Raw genomic sequence first — 25,064 nt, 5'->3', positions numbered from 1 at the left:
TAGATTAGGATTTTTTACGCTATTTACTTAAAAGGAAAAGTAAAGGTTAAAGATAGGAGCGAGGAGGGTTTAGGGGATTAAGTAAACCCTAAAAATAGAGTACCTAATTTTGGGCGCTTGAAATATCTAAAATTAAGACCCTCTTAGAAGCTAAAAATAGCCCTTTATTTATACCTAAAACTAAATACTTAATTTTTAGAGCTTACTTAATCCCCCTCTTTCTTTCTCTTTAAGTTTAGGTAGTAGCCTTAGATATAACTTATATAAAACAGCGTAGGGCAACTTATTAAAGCGTAAGCTAATAAGGCTTAGCAAAGCATACCAACTAATTAAAAGCTAAAAAGCTAAGGATAAAAATAAATCTTAGCAATTCGCCTATTTATAGAAGCCCTTGCGGTACTATTCCCTTACAGTTCCATTCCCCTAGGGTTTTATTCCCCTAAGGCTTTTTTCCCCTAGGGGATTTTTCCCTTAGGGCTTTTTAACCCTAGGGCTCTTAATTACACCAACACTTTTAAATTCGGCGCCGTTAATGTATTTTAGACTAACCCTTTTATTTATAGCCGTCGGAGTAGAGTTCCTCTAGGCTTCGCGGAGCTACCTCTAGGGCGATCGTTTATAGGGGAGCAAAAGCTATACGGGAATATAAGCCGTAGGGGATTAGTTCCTATAGGGCGGTGGAATATGTGGGCATTAGCACCCGTAGGGGATTCGTTACCGTAGGGGATTTGTTACCATAGGGGATTTATTACCGCAGGGGAGTAGATCCCGTAGGGGAGTGGATCCTATAGAGGATTTGTTAGAGTAGGGGATTATATCCTATAGGGGATTATTAGGAGTAGGGGATTGGTTCCTATAAGGCGGCGAAATACGTGGGCAATAGCTCCCGTAGGGGATTTATTTAAGTAGGGGACTTATTTAAGTAGGGGATTGGTTAGAGGAAGGGATTAATTCTTTTATAGCCTTTATTTAGGTGGTATAAGGCGGCTTCTAATAGGCTAGGGAGTAGATTATATGTTTTATAGAAATATAAAGCCTATATAGAATAGTAGGGTATAGGGATTTAATGATTTGGCGGAAGATTAGGTTATCCGCTTTCCCGGGTTTATTTAGCCTAGGTAACTCACCCTATACTATTTTATATATATTTTAACTAAGGCTACTACCTAGCCTTAGCCGCCTAAATCTTTATAAAACTTTAACTTATATAGTGGAAGACTATAGGATAATAAAATGTTATTTTATCTACTCTACTAATACCTCTAGATCTTTCTATGCTTACTAGAGAATATCTTTTATCTAGGAATAAAGTGCCCTATCTTCCTTCTCCTACCTACTATCTATTAGGAAAACTACCTTCTGTAGCCTATTAACCTATAGCTTTAGCGGTTAGTAGTAGGGTGTAAATACCTTAGCTATATAGTTAAGAAAATAGCCTTCTCTACTTACTAGGCCCAATTTTAACTTAGCTAGCTTTATAATATTCTTATAATTTTAATACTCAAATTTAGTTGGACTAATATCTTTACCTAACCTATTATAGTATATATATATCCAGAAAAGTACTTAAAAGAATAACTCCAGATTATACCTAAAGGAATATTTCTTGTTAAGAAGCACTCCTATAGCTATAAACGCTCTTATACTAGTTTTACCCTATACTCCTAAAGGTCCTTTCTACTTCTCTTTAATCGCAAAGTTAAGATTAATTAAGAATAACTTCTAGGAGGGATTATTGTCTTCCTCGTTTATTAAGAGGTTACCTATTAAAATGTCGCATTAAAGGATGCCGGCCTGCGTATATAAAGACTCGTATTCTTTAATAACACCCTTTAGTGCAGTAAGCATTATAGCCTAAGAGCTTGCCTTATAAAGAGCCTTTTTATAGTCGCAAGTAATAACGCGTTAATGTACTTAATTTTATATAGGGAGCTTATTTAAAGAGCTTAAATACGTGCGCTTGCTAGGCAGTAGCTTAGCATAACTAGAAGATCTTTTTCTATTAGAACTTCTGCCTTTCCTTATACTGATTTATACTCTAGCTAGTCTTAGAGGCATTATTAAGCCTTCTAGCTTATAGTTTATCGCTCTTATAATATTTAGCCCCTTGCGGATATTATAGATATTATTATCTTGTCTATCTATATAAACTGTTTTATAGTAATAGTACCTAGCTATATTAACTACTTCTTTCCATATTGCTTTACATAGCAGTTTACCTTCTTTCTTATACTCTAGGTACTGCTATAAGTCTTTAATAATAAAGGGTGTCTTAGAGGTATCGCCCTTGCAGTATGCTTTCTAGTAAGTAGTCGCTTAACCGGCGATATAGGGTACCCGCTTTATAAGTTTATTAAGGATAAGACGCTTAGTCTAATTATTACGTACAACCTTAATATATCGTTTGCCGTCCGACGTTAAAATAGTAGGGTTAAACCTAAGCTACTCCTTATTTATCTAGAGAAATCCCAATATTGCTAAGGTAAATTATAGTCCATCTTTATTAATATTGAATAGTAATAATATAACACCTCCTACCTAGTTATACTCCTATAACCGCATAATAGATCTATAGAGGGTAAAGCCTAGGATAAAGTAACGACTATCCTAAGCGGCAAATACTTCCCTTATATATTTCCCTAAATTAAACCATGCTTTTAAGGCTATATTAGTATTTAGATTACTCTTTAGCTCTTCTGGTATAAGTATATATAACTAATAGCATTAGGAGCTTTTGCTAGCTATTAGATTATTTATAAAGCTAATATTTAGCTTTTAGTCGGCCGTAGATCCTTATAAGGGCTGCTAAGTATACTCTACTAGTCTTTATTATGCCTTTAAAACGAGCCCGTGCTCCTTTATAAAGTCTAGAAATAATATAATTGGCTTATTAAACTACTTTAGGACTTTATGTTCTTCCGCGCCTTTAGGCTAGTTACGCTAGCCGCCCTTAGCGTATAATGGATTATCCCCTTCCTTATATTTCTTAAAAACGGCGGCGCTTGCCTCTTTAAGACCTTTAACTCCCTTAAAGAATGCTTTATATAAGCTAGAAATCCCCACATAAAGAGGGCCTAGCTCCTCCTTTAGAATATTATCCACGTATTTCCTATATTTAGATAAGTTGGCGAAGCTGCTTATATTGCGTTAATATGGGGTTTAAATATAGAATGGTAGCGGTCGGGGGGGAGGTATAAACTTTGTAATAGTAGTATATACCTTTTTCTAGATAACCTTATTAGGTTTAATTCGAAGGATTATATTTAGAAGAGGCAGAAACCGCTTAATATTAAAGTTATTAGAATTAACTGCTAAATTAAGTCTTAACAGATCACTAAGGAGGTTTTTATTGCCGCTGTTAGATGGCAATAAATAAGAAGTAGGAAGGCTCTATAGAGTAAGTATTAGATTAAGTAAAATATCCTTTAGTCCTATGGGCGTTAGACGAAAATTTATAATAGGTATATTAATAGTTACCTTTATCGCGTATTTGGTGTAATAAGTCTAAAAAGCTAGGAATGCCTAGATCCTAATATATTAAGTTAAATAAATTATAAAAGTTATTTAATCTTTTCCTAATAGGCTTTGTTTTAATTATCTCTAATTTAAAGAGATTTGCTATTATAGGCGAACGCGCTAAGAGCTATATTAGGAGGGCCGGCGTAGTAGGCGGGTAGGCAGGTAAGGAGGGGATATTAAAGAGGCTAGGATATAACGGACGGTATAATGGTAGAGAAGTAAATAAGTATAGGGAGGTTAAGGACACGTCGCGCGTCTTAAAATAAGGATATAATAAGGAAGAAAAGTATAAGGAAGGAAGTAGAGTGCGAGCGGAACGCAAGGATTGCAGATTAGGCGCGGAAAAGTTAAGCTAATCCAATATAGCTCAGACTGAGGCTTTACGGGGCTTAGTTAAATGCTAAGCCACAATAACCTAAAGTGCGGGGATACCGTTTGCGGTCTCTGGTTATATAGGCTAAAACGTAGTATGTATATGGGATTCCAGTATTATTAGAAAGCTATAGGTAGCATTTATTAGTCTATAACTAATTATAATTATTAGTTTTAGTTTACTTTGCGATATATAAGGCTTAAATAGAGTAAGGCTTTAATATAGTGATACTAAAGGCGCCAGGCAAGGTGTAGCTGCGAGAGTAGGTTAATTGTTAGGTTGGTTATACACGCGCCTATAATTAATTACGTAGCTAATTTTAAAATAAGCTAAACCTAATATGCTAAATACAGATATAGGCAACCTCTTTTTATAGTAGTTAATTAACCTATTTCCTGAAAACTGGATCCCGTTCCTAGAACCAGATCTAGTCTTTAAAATTACACCCTTTTTATAGTGGTTAATTGGCCTATACCCCAAAACCAGAATTAGGATTGCAATTTAAGCCAGAACTAAAAATAATCCGATTGGCTTAATACTATATCTTTTTAGTTACGTTTGGTATGTTTAGGACTCAGAATTAGGATATAGCCTTTAGAATTAGAATATGGTTTTTAGAATTAGATCTAGTTCTTAAAATAAGATCTTGTTTTTAGTTAAAACTTAGGCTAATATTAAGGGGTAGATTCTATATTTATTCTTAACATTCCCACCTTATTAATATGTAATTTAGAGCTAACTCGCACCCTAGTTACCCCATAAAACGCTAATAGGCTATTAATTATCTACTACTATGGTGATGTGTTTAAAGTAAAGGTCACTATTAAGGTTAAAGCGAGCCATAAATAAGAATTTTCAAAAGTAAAAGGAGACCTTTTTATAAAAGGCTAATAGATTAAAGCGAGACTATAACGTAGATTGCTATATCCTAATATGGCGTAATGGTCGATTTTATACCTATACGTCTATAAATTAACCTTTATGGCCTCTAAACCTATAAGATTTAGTAGGCCCTCTTCTCTCTATTGCTATACGGACTACTAACTACTTTAAAGGAAAAGTTCTATCCTACACCAGTTAAGAAAACGCTAGCACATTTTAACAGGCTAGAAAATCGTGCGACTAAGGTAATTTGCTAAGACTAAACTAGTATAATATAGGTTTAGGTAGGGCATCCCAAGAAACGTTTCTCCTTAGGATGGCCCAAAATTAACTATAGTAAAGACTCTTGTAGAGATCTCTAGTAATTACTATAACTTAGCTAAGAGTTACATTATAATTAAAGTATCTATTTTCTAATTTATAAAAATAAAGCGATGTAAATACTAATTAAATAGCATGCTTTTTTGCGAAATCCGTAAGCAAAATATATAAGCTAAACGCTAACCATCTAGAGACGGCTAATAAAAACTAGCCAAAAGCATATCGCTATAGGCACTCCCTATTACTCCTAACTATTATAGGTACCTACTATCATAGGTACTCCCTAATATTATAGGTACTCCCCGTTACTATAGGCACTGCCACTTATAGGCACTCCCCTTTATCGTAGGTACTCTTTATTGTTATAGGTGCTCCTTATTATTGTAGGTACTCCTTATTATTATAGGTACTCCTTACTATTAGGAGTACTCCCTATTGTAAATACTCCCTTCTATTATGGGTGTTTCCTATAATTATAGGTACTCCTACTTATAGGTACTTATTAATATTGTAGGTATACTAAGTGCTGGCTTTTTATAGCTATTTGCTTTAGATTAGGGTTTATTATCCGCTAAACTAAATTTAATTAAGTGTTGGGTGCCTTATTACGGGCACCCGAACTAGCCTTACTTATTAATAACGTATCCTTTTTAAGAGACTTTTAAAGTGCACGCTATGAAAACGTATATATATATATACACCACCTTAGCGCATCCGGTTAAAAGCGCGTATTAATTACGCTAATTAAAATGCCTAGATTTATACCTAAAAAAGGTAAAAATACGTTAAAGTGGCCGTGCGTATTACTTTAAAAGGTATAAACTCTGCCGTTTAATTACTAAGATTAATATATACTTTTAACTGGATACGCTAGGGTAATATATATTCTATTATAGCTATATACTATTTAGGGCATAGGCTGTTATAGAGCGCTAACTAAATACTTCCTGCTATTAATATATATGCTCTAGTTTAGAAGCCAACTATAAAAACTATATATCTATTACCTAATACTATACTTAACTAATGAAATAAAGGAAAGAAATGTGTTACTATTAGAAAAAAGTTAGAGTTTAGAGGCGAGCCTAAGTAAGTAGTTATTAACGCCTTGTGTCCATAGGGCTATTCTAGCGTTATACGCTTTTTAATTAGCGACGTACTAGTAAAGGCACATATAGAGAAGGCTTACGGTGTATTTAGTTAGATAATTAGAGGAGGAATTTGTAAGAGTTTATGCTTATTACTATTGGCTTCTATATTCTCTATATTTTATACACCTAAGTATAAACGTCCGGTCTCCTTTATAAATTTAATTATAGCCTTAATTATGCTAATGTCTGGCTTTTAGCGCTTAATTGGGCTGTTAATATTCCTGCCTCCTTCTTATCTGCGTAAGTAGCCTCCTAATATATATAATAGATCCCCAAATTAATCTTTATACTACTCTCTTAGTTTAATCCTTTACTATACCCACCTCCTATAAGAGAAGAGGAAGTGCTGTATTAATTCTATAAGCCTATAGACGTAAAACGCCGTCTTTAATGCATTAATTTTATGGAGATATTCCTTTAGGAATAATTTGCCGGTCTATAGCTGTGTAAGGATAGTAACTTTAGAGCTAATTAGCTGCTAGTATAATCCTATAGCCTTTCTAAGGTAGAGTACTGCGTTAATTTTCCTTATAAACTTGCCCGTATTAAATCTTCCCGCTAAAAGCAGTTTTATTATTATCTTAGCTTTTTTTAAGGCTTGCGTTATGAGGTACTATAGAAGGCCGTCTCTCTATAGTGGCTTCTTGCTCTTTAGTCTTATTACTGTTTTAGTAAGCTTATTAGCCTTTTTATTTCTTATAAATCCTAAGTAGCCTAAAATCTAGTATAGCGTAATATTATTTAGCTAAAGCTTCTTTAAAATCTCTATAACTATTTTCTAGTAGGCTTTAGCCCTCTAGCTCTATACTAATAGCAACGCTAATTACGAGTTAGAGAATATTCTTATACTAGAGGCAGGTATTAGAAAATCTACTTAGTTAATAGCTATATATATAGGGTCCTATAGCTAGTTAGCTGCCTTGCTAATTGCTAGAAGCTCTATAAGGTAGGTATCGGCCTAATTAGAGCTTACTACTATTTTCAAAAGCGTTACTTTAGATGGTATAGTATATACTCTAACTCCTGCCCTACTATTATAAACCAATGCATTAATGTATATATTAGCCTGCCCTAGCTTATAGTCTTTAATAATAGCTTAAGTATACTCTTTGTCCTTATATATTACTATATTAGGCTTAGCTACCTATAGCGGGTATATATACGGTTTAACCTCTAGTACCCTATTTACCTAGACATCCTTATATATCTCTACTATCCTTTAAAGCGGTAACCGGTGCTATTTATAGAGCCTCTGTCTTTGAATTATCTAATAAGGATGTAATTTGCCTAGTTTATAGATTAATACCTAGAACGCGATAGCCTAGTTATACAGCCTTTACTTAAGAGGGAGTAGGCCTACTTCTACCTCCGCTATTAGTAGAGCGATAGTATAAAACCCCCTAATAATAGCTTATACTATAATCCTCTGCGCCTACTAAAGGAGCTGCTTTAACTCTTATATTATAAGCGGGTACTATATTAGCGATATATAGTCTACTATTAATAGGACCGAGCTCTTAGCTAGCTGCTTAACGCTCTTAGATTATAGTCCCTTTAATCTACGCAATGCTAGCGCTACCTTAGTGGCCTTGCCTATCTTATTTACTAGGTATACCTTAAACCGTAACTCCTTATTAAGAATTACCCTAAGGATTTTAACTTTCTATATTAGGGGGATTCCTTTCCCTTTAAATTGGAGCGGCGTGGTGGCGTCTTTGCCCGCTTCTTTATATCTAATAAGGTAGATAAATAACGTTTTCTTCGCTTTAAATTAAGCTCTATTAGTCCTTTCCTATTTCTTAAGTATTGGTATAATCTCGCCTTAGATAATCTGCGTGTTTTCCTCCGCCATAAGGCCTATAACCTATACTAAGTAGTTATCAATAAAGGCTATAAAGCTACTATTTCTAGGTGTATTTTATATAAGATCCGCGTTAAAGAATAGAAAGAGTATTAGGGCTAGTGCTAATTCCTACAGGAGACCCGTTTACGGAAGCGCCTATACCTCTAATGTATATCTATTAACTAGGATGTAGGCTTAACGGTTTATATAAAAGTTTTATACCTATTATATAATCGTCTAAGGTATCTATTACTGCCGTAATCTCCTAATTTCTAGCTCTATAGCTATATTATTATACGCGCCCTTAATATTAAATAATACTAGAGACAGCGTCTTCTTTTCTCTTTATGCTTTAAATACGTCCTTATAGAGATATAATAGCGTATATATTATTAACCTTTGCTTCCTAGCTCTAAAGTATATTTTAGGTAGTAGGCTATATTCCTCTACTAGGTATGCTATCCTTTTCGCTACTAGTAATTTAAGTACTTTTCTTAGTATTAGGAGGAGGGAGATCGGCCTATAGTTGTTTGCTACCGTATAGTCCCCTCACTTTAGCTTTTATAGTAGTATAATTTTTACTACCTTCTATTTCTATGGTACTTTCCCTATCTTAGGTAATTTAATAAAGAGAGTAGTAATCTTACCGCTTAGTATAGGCTACAACTCTTGCTATACCCTAGCTGGTAGGCCGTCCCTTCTAGGAGCCTTATTTGGCTAGCCCTAAATATAGCTACCTTAACCTTATATTTGGCGATAGGCTCCTATAGTAATTAATTATAGCTAGTTATAGCTTCCTTCTTTTATTTATACGGCGGCGGGACCAGAAAGAATACCTAGAGTAGTTTTCTTATAATATTATAGTTCTCTATAATAACCTCTTTCTATCCTCTAGCCTTCTTAATTAGCGGTATTTTAGTAAAGGTAGATATAGCTTGCGGATTAAGGTATTTTAACGCTTTCTATATATTATTACTATTACTAAGGAATTCGTTCTAATAGAGCTTTCTATATCGCTAAATAGTCCTATAGAAAAGCTTCTTTGCTTTTACTACAACATTATATAGCTTAGGGTCGTCCCTTCCTTGCCTTTACATTATACTATTCCTATTCCTCTAGTATATATATAACTTCCTTAGCGTTATAGGGTCTTTATTCCACCATCTTTTTATATATAGTAATGGCTTAGCCCGCTAGCAGTGTGCTTTAAGGGCTTTATTAACCTACCTATTAAGGTAGTTAACTATTTTATCTATATCTTCTATAGGGAATCCTATCTCTTTCTATTGCTCCACGTCTTCTTAAATCTTATCTTAGTTTATATTTTTAATAAGTAACCTCTCTTAGCTTTCCTGCGTATCTATATTAACCTAAAAGCTAGTATAAATAGCTCTATAGTTTTATCCATACTTATACTTTTAGATGGCGTACTTTACTAGTTTACTCGCTAGGCCCAGGGTTACAAGTATAAGGTTAATTGTTAACGTTTGCCCCACGTTACTCTTAAATATAGGTACTCCTATTAGAAGTAGGCTCTAAAGTAACTAGTCCGCTATAAAGTTAATAATTAGCGCGCTTTCTTCCTACGTTAATATAGTACTAATATGGCTTCCTCCCTATAGCGGATTATACCGATTAAAGTTGCCTATAATTACTACCTTGGTATATAGGTCGCGCAATAGTTTACCCTAGATTAGACTGTTAATCATCTCTAGCCTACTAGAGAGCTCCTCTAGATTCTCTTCCTTAGTTTTTCTTAAATATCTGTCTGGAATATATACCGACACAATTATAAGTCTCCTTTGGCCGACGTGCGCTACCACCGCCGTGATGTCTGCTAAATCTACCTGTAGCTGTGTAGCTGCCAGCTCTCTAGACGCCCAGATCCATGACCTAACTGGGGGAAACCGCTGCTTCCTGCCCATTGGGACGAACCTCATCCACCGGGGATTTGAGCCAGCCAGCACCACTTCCCTATCTAAGAGAAAGCAGTAAGGTTCCTGACCTACGCCACGAAAACAAGGGTCTAGTCGGTACGGCTCGGCCACCCTCCCTGCTAGCTCCCTCGAATTCTTAGTAAGTGCCGTCTTAGCGTCCGCTAGCAGCCTGAGTTTGCTGTAGGCTTTTTGAATACTATACATTTGTAATCCTCCTACTCGCCTTCTATCGTTTGCCACATGTTATAATACCTGACCGGCTTGCTGTTAGTTTCCGTTGCACCTGGCATAGCATGGCACAGCCCACTTAGCCTAGCGTCCGTTTGCGCAGCTACATAGTCATGAATTCGTATCTCATGAAGGATCTACACACAGCCTTTGCGCTTGATATGGACGTTTCAATTCCTATTGGTTTGTTGGAGTGCTAGAGTCAAAAGTGGGTATTTCATTGCAGCTCTTCTGACAGGCTTTCTAGTAAGCTACGTCGCAGTATCTGGAAGGGTTCTCGATAACCGCCTCGGAAACCCGCTGATTGGAAGAAACTCATCACGATGTAGACAAACGGAGATCTCAGACTTTGGGAGCATCACAGGCCTTGACCGGTTCTTCTTGTGCTGCCAAAAGATATCAGGGATCTCCCAATTCACCAAAAAACTTCCGTTCTTTTTCATATTCTCGATGTCCTGCAGGGAAATCGTCAGCTCCAGTGGTTCGTTGACACAATCTCCATGTGTAACGATAGTGTGATGGAAAACAAGCTTCTCAATGTTTTTTTGGCTAAGCATTGTGTGCAAGCCTCCCAGGAACCTGGTAGTTTCCTTATCGGGAGGGAAACGGCATTCAATTATGCCATCAAAATATGCAGATTCTAATCCAGTTAGCCTTAAAATAAGGGACTTGTGGAATAACTACTTACTATCCTTTGTCTTCCAGGTATGATAAAAGAAGAAGCTTGAAGCTATCAACTGTCTTGCAATTTCTTTGACTTCGGGCCCCACCTCTTGGTCGAGGCTTGACTCAGCTAAACGTCTCAACATTTCGGATTCATCCGGCCCAGCAGGGTCTGGATTCAGTTTTATATTCAGTCTTCGGTACCTCTTGGAGTGATGGCTCGGTACTTCCCTGGAAGCCAACCAGGTATTCCATATTCGGTCCGAAGATAGAATGTTCTTGACGTGGCTATCTCCAACGGCACGGTATGTCCTGATGAAGCTGCGCACTCCGGATTCGACTGGTGAAGATGGAGTCATGTTTCCATGGCGGGGAGGATATCCGGATCCGATCGACAGGACGATATCCGGATGTTTGCGTAATTGATGCCCCGGATGTTTGCATAAGTCCGGATGTGTGCACAATTTATGCCCCCAAATCAACGTTTTTTCTTCACTTGCGATGTTGATAGGATTGTTGTGATATATTGCGCCATCCAAATATACCTGTCCTGATCCTTTATGAAACATTGGCTCGAATAGAACTGGGGCCGCGGCCGTAGCTCGAGCACTGAAAATTGTCAGTTGAAATCTCCGTACGATATTTCAAACTGCTTACGCTTCCCGCACTTTGATACTCCCTTCCCCAATCTCAACTGCTGAGAAAGTGTAACTGGCTTGATGATATGTAAGCCTCTCGATGTCTAAGACACAGGCAAAGAGTTAAGAGGTTGTACTTACATTCCCCTCCCGGCTGTCTGTTATAGTCACTCAAAAGATGCACTTCGCCATTCACAGTCGTTGTCGTAACAGCAACCTTTGGCAATGGTCCCTGACTCTGGCTTTTTGCCGAGAAGAGAGGGATACTCCCAAATGCTTTCTCAAAGGCATTTTTCAATGGAGAAGTCCGGTATTTGCTATGATGATTCGCGATCACCCAGTACCTTAGAAATGGGTCCTCGGCTCCATAGCGAGCTATAACACCCTCTTTCCAGAGTTCGGCAAATTCCCTACTGCATTCTTCTACCGTTTTACCTTGAACCCCAAGGGCAAGGGCAATAATGCCCCCAGCGCTAAAAAGTTGATCAGTCCGGTTTATCCGCGATTTTGTAATTAAACGTTTGCTCCTACCTTGTCCCGACAATCAGGTCGAAAAATGTTTGGATTGGAAGTTCAGCACCCAGTTCTTCCTGAAGCTTTCGGAGAATCACCAATTCCACTATGCCGCGGATTCCACCTCTAAGGGTTTTTTGGTTAGCTTCATGTGCTGGCGCCAGAGAAACTGGTAGCCGTACCCATCTAAAGTCATTATTCGCACCCCAGCTTCGGGGGGTTTGAACGAGATAAGCCAAGGATAGCGCGAATTGTCTTGTTTCGGAGGACTCGGAGGACACAGAGGACATTGGCTTAGAAGGGAAAAGCATTTCCCATGGCGCTCTCCCGCACTGCGTATGCAAAGTGTGCAAAGAACATGACCGCACGGCAAAGGATGCTCAGGGTGTTCAGACAAACATGAAAAACAGGTCAAGCGGGTCTTAAAGGCCTCAAGGTTTCCCATTTCCGTAAAAAACCTTCTCCGGGCGTCTTTATGAATCTGAGACTCATCTGCGTTCTGGATTTGCTTCCAGGATTCTTTAAGCTTCTCTCTGAATTCTTCCTGCAGCTGCTCTGGTTCATAGCGACGATTAAAGTCTCCACGGTTGATGAGGCCAAGCTCATTTTGATGGCCCACCGCATGACCACTGACCAAGTTAACGCAAGGCAATTGAGAAACTGGAAATTTAAAACTGCAGGGTAGGTAGGCGCGACAGTATTGCTTTATTGCCTTGTCGCAGAATTCCTCGCAATACCGATTGAATACAGCATCCTGACGCCCTGTGCTTATTAACATTACGTATGGCAGTGTCGGAATGACCAAACTCACATGATCCTTCGGGTCTTTCGGATCTAGAAGCCCACAATATGATGCAGGAAAGTACGAAGTCACCGATTTTACACCAAACTTTTGAACATTGCAGTTCTCTATGCATATTTCGAACAGCGGCGGCAAGTCTGAAAATCCCAGTAGTAAACCTGTCGTCGTCGACAATGGGATTGATTTCGAAAAAGGCTTGGACAAAATCGAAAGGTTTGTCACTCGATTTGACAAAATGGTCGAACGCTCTCCCCAGGAAAAGCTCGAGCTTACTTGCATCCCGTCTAGTCCCTAAGTGTCTTTTCTTCGATTGCGTATCGCTGCAGGCTTTGGTTATTTCTTCACCGAGTGCCTTTATCTGCTCCGACAATTGCACAGGGTCACCTTTTTCAGGAATTGAGACAACTTTGATGCCTGCGTACTGGGAATCCAGTAAGGACTTCAAATTCTCGAACCGAAAACCTCGGTCTATCCAGAATTTGTCGTACACGTCAAACTCCCGAGTGAGGGAGGCTTTCTCGAGTTGATCCATCACTTGCTGAGTTCGAGGACCAACTCTCCACAAATCTGGATGGCTGTCTAACGGTACCTGATTGATTGCAATAACCGCGCTAGGCAGCACCGGCTGATTTATCGCTTTCTCCAGAACCTCGAAAGCCCACACAATTAGTCTCTTCGCGACTTCTTCAATCTTCCTAAAAGGAGCAAAAACGTTAGCCCGTTTGCTAAGAAATTTGGGAGTGCATTCTGACTTAGCGTTGCTATGATGAATCACAAACACTACCACGTCTGAGAAGGCATATAATATCCGTGGATAGAACTTTGCAGACCAGAATTCACGATCATCCGGGACCTCGTTCCAGGCAATCTTTCTCGGGCTGGATTTCTGGATACGCTCATATGATGAAGTTATTGGCGCTCTTTGCCCTCCAGTCAATCCCTCACAGTCGACATAGAGTAGAGGCTGGTTGCTTTCGTTAGATACTGGATCTGAAAAGAGATGTATGCCAGAGGACGTGGGAAGGAATTCCCCCTCTCTATCCTTGGCGTCGCTAACAACTGGCTTCGGTTCACGTTTTGGTCCTTCGGGATCTAATAACTATTGGTTATTCAGCACCAGCAATGTAGCTCAAGCATCTATGAAAGAGAGCGCCATACATCGACCAGAAAATTGATCAAGGTACTTTTACCGGCCCCTAAAATTTTCAGTTAACAACCCGGATCTAATAAGCGCATGGTAACGGTTCACTGACCTGTCTCACCCACAAAAGATATCAATCCTGGATAGACTCCGGACATTACTGTACGAGGGCTGGAGGTTATCGGCAGCAACTCATCATATACTCTTCCCTCATCAAGGAAGTAGTCGACTTTATCTTTCCGAACGCCAAACCAGAATGAGTTTGCCTCGTCTTCAGCACGACACTTCTTTTCATTTTCGCTCCACTTCGCAGGATTGAGAATATACCTCACAGTGAGGCCAAGTTGGAGTGACGCCTTTTTGTGACTCTTATCATCGCTCTCGGGCCTGTGTTTGTAAGTCGCTACCTGCCAACAATCATCGCAGAACGAATTGTTGCATTGGCCACAATAGCCGAGGGAGGTCTTAGAGTTCTTGCAAATGCAGCATTTGAAGAGCGGATCAAGGCCGGTATCATCGAGTTCAAAGCCACGGCCGAGCTCGCGGCGGAGTTCAAACAATCAACTAGCTGTTAACACGTCTGAACCATGAACCAATCAGAAGATATATTCATACTTCAACAACCTTACATAGGAGTCCATTTTCTAGCTAATCGAGAAATAAACTTAGACTTGCAGCTGTGTTGGTAGAGAAAGAGAGAGGGGAGGCAAAGAGAGAAAGGCTGGGAACGTGGGGGCCAAAGAGGGGAATTAGGCAGCAAGTTGCCACGGCTGAGACTCACATGATTTCTAACACGATTGGGCAGCCAAGAGTCGGCTTGGCCCGGAGGAGAGACGTCCGTGCGCACTGTTGCCTAAAAAGTAATCGACACCTTAGCCAAACCTACCGCGATGGATGCCGGTTACGTTGCTTGTGGACTAAATTCCTAGCGCGCACACGTGAGATGCCCGCCCCATAGTAATTTAGTACGCAAGCACCATCGCGCGCATGACGCGTCGGAAATCAAAACAAACACCTTGCTGTCGCTTTCAAATTTGAAGCTTTTCGACTCTATACAAATTGCTATCGCCATTGAATCTACGGTCTAATTCAATGCCTCGTAGACGCGCGCCCGCCGGCCCTCCCCATACTGCTGCCGCCGCCACCGCCCACCCGATCCTCCATATACCTGACGATATCGCCGGTTAGCGGCCTACGTTCTTCACCCTAGCCGGACCTCCATTTGAGCGTCGAACAGTACAACCAGCTCTGGCCATATACGACAAACTAGTGGTCCAATCGGGGCAAAACGTACAACAAGTATTCCGTTCACTATATCTTTAAATATCGCTTCTGGCGCGAGTAGCAGCTGCAAAGTAGAGGGGAAGGTATTCGTTCGCGCTCGATTTGAGTAGCCAACCCATGCGGCATGGTATATAAGGTGGTATATAATAGCTTACTACCGTCAGCGGCGAGGTATGGAAGGCTAGTATAGAGGAATTCGAGCGCGAATCTGGCCTTAAGGTGGAGGAGACTCGAATTAAGTGACTGGCGGAGCATCAATGCGGGTTTTGTTAGCCCAAATGTAGTAGTCAGCTCTGCATATTAGTTTGGCAGCAATAAGGACGAATAAACACTATAGATTCAATGCCGATAGCAATTTGTATAGAGTCGAAAAGCTTCAAATTTGAAAGCGACAGCAAGGTGTTTGTTTTGATTTCCGACGCGTCATGCGCGCAATGGTGCTTGCGTACTAAATTACTATGGGGCGAGCATCTCACGTGTGCGCGCTAGGAATTTAGTCCACAAGCAACGTAACCGGCACCCCGCGATGTACCTCAACACAACTCGTTCAACATAGATTCCCGAGAGTTTGCAATTAATGCGCTCAAGGCAGCACTTTCACTAGACAAAGTCCGGCTCCTATCTATCGATCTCCTCCAAGCTTCCTCCCAGCCTTTCCCCCGACTCCAAACGCCTTTCAAGGCCAATCGGCATCAGTACAGCCGTACATTCCTAGACATGCACTACCGCTGGAAATAGGACATAGAGCAACAGATTCCGTACAATATCGGTACAGACAAACAGATGAAGAGCGTTTACGACAAGACCTGTCCAAGATGGAAACTATGTATGGAATCAGTCACTCAGAGACTTTGGGCATATTATCTAAACTAGGCAATGTACTCATAGATTAAGGAAGATACATGTCTGCAGAGGAAGTGATTCGCAGATTGGTCGACGGTTGCCGAAATGTGAATGGCAACGACGACACTAACACGCTTGATGCTTTGGAACTCTCTTGGACGTGTATTGGGTCTTTAAGGGCTTTATCGTAAGGCTGAGAAACTGCACCGACAGGCATTCGAGTTCAGAAGGGGCATATTGGGAGACGAGCATCTAGACACACTGACCAGCTTGGCCAACTTGGCGTCAGTACGGGAATCAAGGGCGGTAGAAGGAGGCGGAAGAGCTGGATGTGTAAGTGATGGAGACGAGAAAGCATCTCTCTTAGCTAAATGCTATGAGCTACGAAAACGGATCCTAGGATCCTTTTCTCTATCCTCGCTTAGGGCTCTCAATGGAAAATGGAGCAAACCGTACTAGAATCTTAAAGCGATAATAATTTAAGGTATATTCTTACCGACAAGGCGGAGTAAGCCAGATAGTGTCAGCATTTAAAATAGATACAGAACGTTATAAAAGCAGATTCTGTACTACAAGTTGCCACCACAAGTAGGGAGGGCGGCCGAGCCGCACTGGCTATACCCTTATGAGGATCTACTAAAAATAGCCGAGAACGAACTTTTAAAAGAGGAGGATATTTATTTCGGACATTCTTTTAATTAAATCCTAGTCTTTTATTTAGCTAGTTCCCGCTATAAGGCGGCCCCTACGGCCCACTAAACAAAGCCCCAAAGCCCCAATAGCTACTTTAACCCCTAAACGCGTATTAGCAACACTACCTCTAGACCTACCAGTAGCTCTACTAAGAGGACGTTTAAAGAAACCAGGCGTAAAGGTCTAAGAGGCCTAGCAGTCGCTAAGGACACGAGCCTAAAGATTAGCATAGTTTAAATAGCAGATAACCGCACTATAAACTAGACTATAAGCTATATAGTATATACTACCTCTATTTTCTATAGTAAGAGTCTTTACCTTACCCAAATATAAAGAAGGAGGTATTAATTATAATAATTTTTATTAACTTATTAAAAGCCTTAAAGAAACTATAGTATAGTAAAGCAATATTATTATAAACCAGAATAGCATTATTAAGAGTATTAGAAATAACCTAGTAGATATTAAAATTAGAATAGTAAAGCCTTAAAAAGCAAAATACTAAACTCTAGAAGGCTATTTAGTCTTTATAAGTATAACTAAACACTTTCTTAGCCCTAATACAATTATAGGCATTAGTAGCGGCTAGTAAAGGTATAGTAGGACTAGAGATAACTTTGCTATAAATAATAAGCGCTAGAAACTCTAAGGAACCTAATTAATAGCTAGTAATAAATATTAGCTAAGCGGGTTTAGCGGTAATAGAGAAGGTTGCTATTACTAAAGTAGTAAAATAAACCATTATATAAGGTATAAAGGATATTAAGGGGCTTACGAGAGCTATACTTAAGGACTTCCGTATATAGCGAGCAAGTAATAGCGCAAATATTATTAAATTCTCGGTAGAAAAGGATAAAGAAGCTATGTTTAGATAGATAACTGCTTAATAGCTTAAACTATATATCCCTAGGGCGAAGCTTATCGGACCTAAGTAGTACGCGGTTAAGGCGAACTGGGTTAAAATACCTCTAGCAATAGATATTAATAGCGGAAAAGTAAGTAGGTTAGCTATAGAACGCTTTAGAATAGAGAATAGTATAGAGGTATATATAATAAGATAGCTTAAATAACTAAGGCCGCGCGGCTAGCATACGTTAGTAATTATTAAAGTGGTAATAAAGGAGGATATAGAGAAGCTGCTTACGTTAAATAACATATTATTTAGGGAAGGCGCGATTATTATATTACTATTTAAGGAGTAATATACCCCTATAGCATACTATAAATATAAAAGGTTTAGATATAGGGCTAAAGACTATATATAACCTAATACGTGCGAAATATATAGGCGGGAAGGCTATCTCTAGTATAAGATAGTTAATCTATACTGCGTAAACTGCTAGGGTTCTTATTAAGCCTTATACTATAAATACCTAATATATAGAAAAGAGATAAATAGGATTCTTATATAATAGAGCTATAAATAAAGAACTTTATATCCTTTAGGCGAATATAAAGAAGTATAGGGAAGCGTAATATACGCTATATAATAATAAAGAGCTAGCGAACTTTTACTTTATTTTAGGCTAAAAGCCTTACTACTTTCTCTTAAATAGGAAAGTGGTGCTAGCTAGCTTAAACCCCTAATAGGTAAGGTTTATCCTAATAGGTAGGCAGTAGCGGTATTCCTTAGTTAGGTTATATATTTAGGCGTTTAAAAAGCTAGTAGCTATATAGCTATAGGTAAATTTAGTAAATATTATAGCGGTAGTAGTATACGTTAGCTAAAGGAGACTTATAATTATATTAGTATATATTTTAAATAGATATTTAAGGAAAACTAAAAAAGAGAACCTAAAGGAGCTCTTTAGTAGGCTAGAGATAATTAATAGTCTAATTTAGGGTAAACTACTACGCAACCTATATACTAAGGTAGTAATTATAGGCGACTTTAATTGGCATAATCCGCTATAGGGAGGAAGTTATATTAGTACTATATTAACGCAAAAAGAAAGCGCGCTAATTATTAACTTTATAGTGGATTAGTTACTCTAGAGCTTACTTTTAGTAAAAGTACTTATATTTAAGAGTAATATAGGGCAAATATTAATAATTAACCTTATACTTACAACCCTAGGCCTAGTAAGTAAACTAGTAAAGTACGCTATCTAGGAGTATAAGTATAGGTTAAACTATAGAGCTATTTATACTAACTTTTAGGTTAATATAGATATATAGAAGAGCTAAAAGAGGCTACTTATTAAAAATATAAACTAAAATAAAAATTAAAAAGACGTAGAGTAATAAAAAGAGATAGAATTCCCTATAAAAGATATAAATAAAATAGTTAACTACCTTAATAGGTGGGTTAATAAAGCCCTTAAAGTATACTACTAGCGGGCTAAGCTATTATTATATATAAAAAGATAGTGGAATAAAGACCTTATAACGCTAAGGAAGTTATATATATACTAAAAAAATAGAAATAGTGTGATGTAGAGGTAAGAAAGGGACGACTTAGAGCTATATAATATTATAGTAAAAGTAAAAAAGCTCTTTTATAGGACTATTTAGTAATATAAAAAGCTCCACTAGGATAAATTCCTTAGTAATAGTAATAATATATAAAAAGCGTTAAAGTACCTTAATTTATAGGCTATATCTATATTTACTAAAATACTACTAATTAAAAAGGCTAAAGGATAGGGAAATATTATTATAAAGAACTATAATATTATAAAAGAACTACTCTAGGCATTTTTTTAGTCCCGCTACTATATAAATAAGAGAAGAAAGCTATAACTAGCTATAACTAATTATTATAAAAGCCTATCGCTAAATATAAAGTTAAGGTAGCTATATTTAGGGCTAGCTTAGATAAGGCTCCTAAAAGGGATGGCCTACTAGCAAGGGTGTAGTAAGAGCTATAGCCTATACTAAGTGGTAAAATTACCACTCTTTTTACTCTATTAAAAAAGAAAATAGAGATCTAACTGCCGGTTTTAGAGGGTTCTGTCGCCGTTTTTGGAGGTCGCGTTGCTAAAACTCCCTACCGCCCTAAGCCTCTTGCTTGCCGGTCTAACGTTAAGCCTCTCGCTTACCGCCCTACGCCCCTTGCTTTTTAATAGGCAGACTATAATCCTCCTACGCGCCTAGCACTAAAGCTATATATACTCTATAGCTCCTACCTCTAATCCGTTTAATCTAGGCCTAGTTTCTCCTCTTCTCTACTATCCTATCTCTTTAACCCTATATTACTCTTTAGATCCTTTCTACCATTATTACCCTCTAGGTCCTTCCCGCCGTTACTACCCTAAGTACTCTTCTAGCTCCCTAAAATACAGCGCGCTTAATTATTAGATTGTAGCTTATTATCTAGCGTTACCAATAATAAGTATATAGGTATAGATAGCGACTGTAATAGCTACGGGATAGAGCCGACCGTCTTTAATAGTAATGCCGATAGTAATACTAATAGTAACGCCAACTATAACACTAATAGTGGCATTAACTATAACGCTAATAGTATTGCTAGATCTAATAATACTTGCGAAGCGCCCGCTTAAGTATAGCTTTATAGATATTATGTCTAACAAAGTCTTAATCCCTATTACTAATTTGTAATCTATAGCTGTCTTGGTCTCTACCTCTATTATTACGTCCCTATGGTCTATATACTCCTAGTAAGCCGCCTTTATTACCTTATCGTTGCTAAATTCCATATTTATTTCAAATAGGTTTATTAGATCTTTAGGATCTTTAGGTATATTAAATCTATATATATCTTTCCTATAATAGAGCCTATTTTACTTATTATTTAATTTTTATATATTCTAGAGTCCTCTTAACTCGGTTTATTATAGCTAATAACTTATACTATACTTAGTGTCCTTATAAATCTAGTACGCATTATTATAGTAGAAAGAAAAGTATTTAATTAAATACTCCTTTATTCTTTATAGTATACTACTATCTTCTTATACGTTTATATCTTAGGTGCCTTTAACTACGTTATTACCCTAACCAGCTCTATAGTCTCTAGCGTATTATTATTATTTTCCGTAATTTATATAAGTTCCTTCTTTAAACTACTTATCTTACTATAGAGTCTGCCTAAATGTCTTCTACTACTAAGATCCCTAGTTTAGCCTCTGCTCCTTAGTCCTTTAATTACTTAATTCTTAACCTTTAGGTTTCTATCGTTTCTTATTTTACTTTTTAGTTTCTTTAGTACTGCTTAGGTCTATGAGCTCGGGTCCACTATACTATAGTTTTAATACCTACTATAACGCTCTATTTGCCTATACTAGTTTTCTAGTACTCTTACTATCTTTCTCTAATTAGTAGAGTCTATTATCGATTCTAATTGCTTAATTAATTAATTCCCTTACAGTGGTTATATCTTCTATAGGTATTATCGTTATTTAAACTTTAGCCTTTAGCTCTCTTCAGTACTATACTATTAACGCCTTTTCGTCCTACCTAGTCTGCGCTGCTAATGTTTAAAATTATATTATATAGCCTATTGCTAATGCCCGTTACGCAAGTTTATATAATTTTTATTCCGCTGTCGTGGCCAATTCTAGATCTCTATATATTTATATAAGCGTATCCGCAAATCTATCCTAAAATAGGAATATATACCAAACTTCTAAATTAGTAGTAGTTAACCTATTTACTTGCATCTCTGTAAGATAGGGTTTAAACTATTCTAATACTTAACCTATTAAGAATAATCCTACGTACGTAACCTTATTGAATAGTATAGGTAGCTTAGCTCCTTTATGTTATATCTTAAGCTTTAACCTTTCTCCTAAGAATTATTCGATCAATAGTATTTTTATCTTTATTACTCTAAAGCTATTTAGTTTACTTTTGAAACCTATCTAGTTAATATTAATACGATCTATTACTTCCCTAAGTCAGTTTATCGTAACTACTTAAGGGTCCCTACTTTCCCCTATACTAGTATCTCCTTAAGACCTTAAGCTCGATACTCCTAGCGTTGTCGTAGGTACTACTTTAGGTAGTATCTTATCTAACTTATTATATTATAACTAGGTAGTAAATATATAATAAAGCCTTATAGTAGTTACTACGGTAGACTTATTAATAGGCTAGGTATATAAGTATAATAAAGTTAATAAGCGTAAATATAAACTAGTAGAGTGGTTGCCTAATAAATTAACTTTAGTTATATTCTAAGATTTACTATAAAGAGAGAACTATCTAAGGTAGGGACTATAGTCCTTTAAATATATAATCTAACTCCTAAGAAATATACTAAGTATGTTGGTTAGTTGGGTACGTCGGTATGTAGTCCGCGAGTATGCTTAATACGTTAAGTACGTAAGCCTATGATCCGTTATGTGACTCTTACCCCTCGTTTTGGTTTGACCGGTTCTATCGCCTTTTGCGCTGTCACTACTAACTCATCTATCTCCTCTCTAAGTAGTCGTACTACTACTAATATAAGGTCCGTAATATATAGATATGGCCTTACCACCTTCTCTTATTTCTTAGCTTAATACCTTTGTAATATAGCATTCGTTTAAGCTTCGTATTAGAGACGTTTGTTTAAGCCGAGAGGCATTTTTTTAAGCCGTTATACTTATTATTTTCTTATGCTTTATATATATCTACCTTATATACTAGTAGTTCTACATTACTATATACTGGTTTAATATTATAATATATTATATAAAGTAATTTTTAATTTTTAATAGTAAGTCTAACTTATATATAAATAGTAAAAACATAATATAACCTAGTTATAGTTAGATAAGTTTACAAAATAGGGATACTTTATAGTAATATATAGAAAGTATAATAGTAGAAATACTTACTATAGATCTTAGCTATTTCTAAATTTCTTAGAACTATTGGTCAGGAGGCTAATTAAGGAAAGGGGAGGTTAGTAACTAGTGCAGCTACCGTAAATCTTAGTTAGCTCGAAAAAGAAAACCTAAAGTCACTATTATTTTATGTTAGCATGCTGTTCCTTATTAATAATTCTCTTACTAGCCCTATACCCTTTTAATGCTTCTAGTACTAAAATGGACTATTTTTAGTATGGCCTGCTGTATCTAGAAGACTACGACGCGTATAATAGCACTTTTATAAGTCTAACTAGCTTTTCCGTCAGCTACCGTATCTACTAGATCCTACTCCCTAATTTCTAATACGGTCTCTTGTGGAGCTTTATATTAACCTCCGTTGCAAAGATTTAGCTTACTGTAATAAATACTACCTCCTAACCGCCTAGGATATTTTCGTTCTTATATGCAGATTTAACGACTAAAATTTAATTGTTATAATGCGGACAGATTAGTTATTAATGGATTAAAGTACTACTCGGAAAAGGAACCCACAATTTAAATTTATAGGGAAATATTTAGGGAAAATAAGATGGCCGCTATAACACTAAGGGAAGTCTGCGAGGATATTAAGGCTAGGATATACCTTTTATAATAGATATTACTAATACTCCGGAATATAATTATCTAGTTTAGCTATATAGACCCAACTTTAGGCTTCTGAAATGTAGATATATATATTAGTTGGCACTAGATGTTACCTTAGAACATTTTTAGCAAATATTAGCTTAAGCTATACAAGAATTTTATTAAAATTGTATATAGATAGCTAATTTGGACCTAAGAAGATATAGCTTAACTTTTATGCTATACTAATAACCCTATAAATAAAGGCATGGAATACCAGGGATCTTGCTAGTTAAGCTTCTATACTTACGCTTTAAGTATATTAAATTGTAAAAATTGTAAAACTAAGGAATTAAGTAAACTACACCCTTCTAATATACTATTGACGTCTTTAGGCTTTAGTGTAATATATCCTCTACGCGTAACCTACGGCTTACTAAATATAGGCAAATACTAAAATACCGCCAATAATTCTATGGTTATTTAGGCATTTTAGTTGGTATTACTATATATATAATTAAAGTTCTTTAATAACCTCGCAAATGCTATAGCAAAAGCTCAGCAAGTTGTTATTAGTTCGGCTACTGTTTTAGTAATTAGACTACTTAAGAACGTTTTAATAAAACTATAATTATACTTTACTGTGCCTAAGTCCTAAATTAGAAATACGATCTTCTAGCTAGAGTTCCTAATTAGGGTATTAATGTAAAGGCCTAACTATTGCATTCCTGAGGCCCAAGAACGAATATCTTGGGTAGAAATCCTCCTGGCGAGCTTATTATTTACTTAAATAGATCTCTTATATCTAGATAAGTTCTCCGCCTCATTTATATCTATTAGTACTATTGTGTTTAACCCTTAAACGCGATACTGATATAAAGACTAGGTAGGTAATTACCCCTAATAGTACGTTAAGTATAAAGTACTGATATTAAAATACCTAAGGTCTAATTTGTTAACTAATGAAACTAAACTCGGCGCTTATAAACCGATACTCTCTAAAGTTTAGTAATTCTGTACTACTTATCTAAAAATTTTATTAAATGACTATAAGGCCCCCTATACGTGCCCTCTTTAGAAAGGATTACGTATAAAAATGGACGTATTAGAAGAAAGTTGCCATGGCTATAACTAGCGGTAGTATTGTTCTGGTTCTATCTATTTGCGGGGTTATAGATAGGGAAGAAATAGAGAAAGGGGATTTTTAAGTTTAAGATACTGGTAAATAAGAGAAGAGAAGAAGTACTATATCCTTAGCTAGAGGTTCTAAAGATTAATCCTTTACTAATATAGTATTCCTTAAACTGTATACTAGCACTAAAGAACCTCTAATATTTTAGTAGTTACGGATAATCGGAAGATCGTGGGATCTAACGTATTAAATTAAAATACTAGTCGTCTTAGAAAGGGCTTTATCGCTAATACTAATATCCGTAAGACGCATTTAATATCCCTTAAACACGTTTCGTGTTCTTAGTATACCGTTAACTCTTATAGTGTTTATACGTTAGCAATACTTAGATATTTAGCCATCTCTTTTAAGGCGTTACAATTTAATATAAGGGTTATCCTCGGCTCTTCCGCGCTAGGGGTAGTAGTAATAGGAAATTATTTCTAAAGATCTTTGGCGCGAATCCTTCTAATACTAAATTTTTATGGTTTACTCTTATAGAATAACCCAACCTCGGATTAACTTCTAGCTTAAGATATTTAGGAGCGCGAAATTTGTTAGAATACCCTATTTTAGTATCTTAAAACGTGTGCCCTAAAGACCTTATTAGGATCTTACGCTATAGTATACCACTCCAAATTTACCGCTTAAATTTGGCGAAAATGGCAAATACGGCCTA

At 37.0% G+C, this 25,064-nt stretch overlaps 3 protein-coding genes across 3 annotated transcripts; 1 reads left to right on the top strand and 2 right to left on the bottom strand.

Moving 5' to 3' along the window:
- Positions 1-10,505: 10,505 nt before the first annotated feature.
- K441DRAFT_673483 (FabD/lysophospholipase-like protein) lies at positions 10,506-14,652 on the bottom strand (the record flags this gene model as incomplete). The annotated part of the gene is made up of 10 exons (XM_067650653.1): positions 10,506-10,894; positions 10,943-11,526; positions 11,575-11,632; positions 11,697-12,028; positions 12,087-12,194; positions 12,251-12,830; positions 12,880-13,969; positions 14,029-14,066; positions 14,124-14,418; positions 14,641-14,652. 10 exons carry the CDS (start codon positions 14,650-14,652, stop codon positions 10,506-10,508), a joined length of 3,486 nt encoding a protein of 1,161 aa, XP_067509522.1.
- Positions 14,653-15,219: 567 nt separating this feature from the next.
- Positions 15,220-15,624, bottom strand: K441DRAFT_652365 (uncharacterized protein). Its single transcript, XM_067647354.1, has one exon. It carries the CDS (start codon positions 15,548-15,550, stop codon positions 15,323-15,325), a length of 228 nt encoding a protein of 75 aa, XP_067509521.1. The 5' UTR covers positions 15,551-15,624; the 3' UTR covers positions 15,220-15,322.
- Positions 15,625-16,315: 691 nt separating this feature from the next.
- K441DRAFT_536672 (uncharacterized protein) lies at positions 16,316-16,597 on the top strand (the record flags this gene model as incomplete). Its single annotated transcript, XM_067642432.1, has 1 exon — positions 16,316-16,597. A coding segment is annotated over one exon (282 nt), but the record flags the coding sequence as incomplete, so codon positions are not given.
- Between the last annotated feature and the right edge of the window lie 8,467 nt (positions 16,598-25,064).

The sequence above is a fragment of the Cenococcum geophilum genome, assembly GCF_001692895.1.
Source record: "Cenococcum geophilum 1.58 unplaced genomic scaffold K441scaffold_3, whole genome shotgun sequence".
NCBI classification, from domain to species: domain Eukaryota; kingdom Fungi; phylum Ascomycota; class Dothideomycetes; order Gloniales; family Gloniaceae; genus Cenococcum; species Cenococcum geophilum.
The sequence above is the reverse complement of the archived record's forward strand: the minus strand, read 5'-3'. Positions and strand labels throughout refer to the sequence as shown.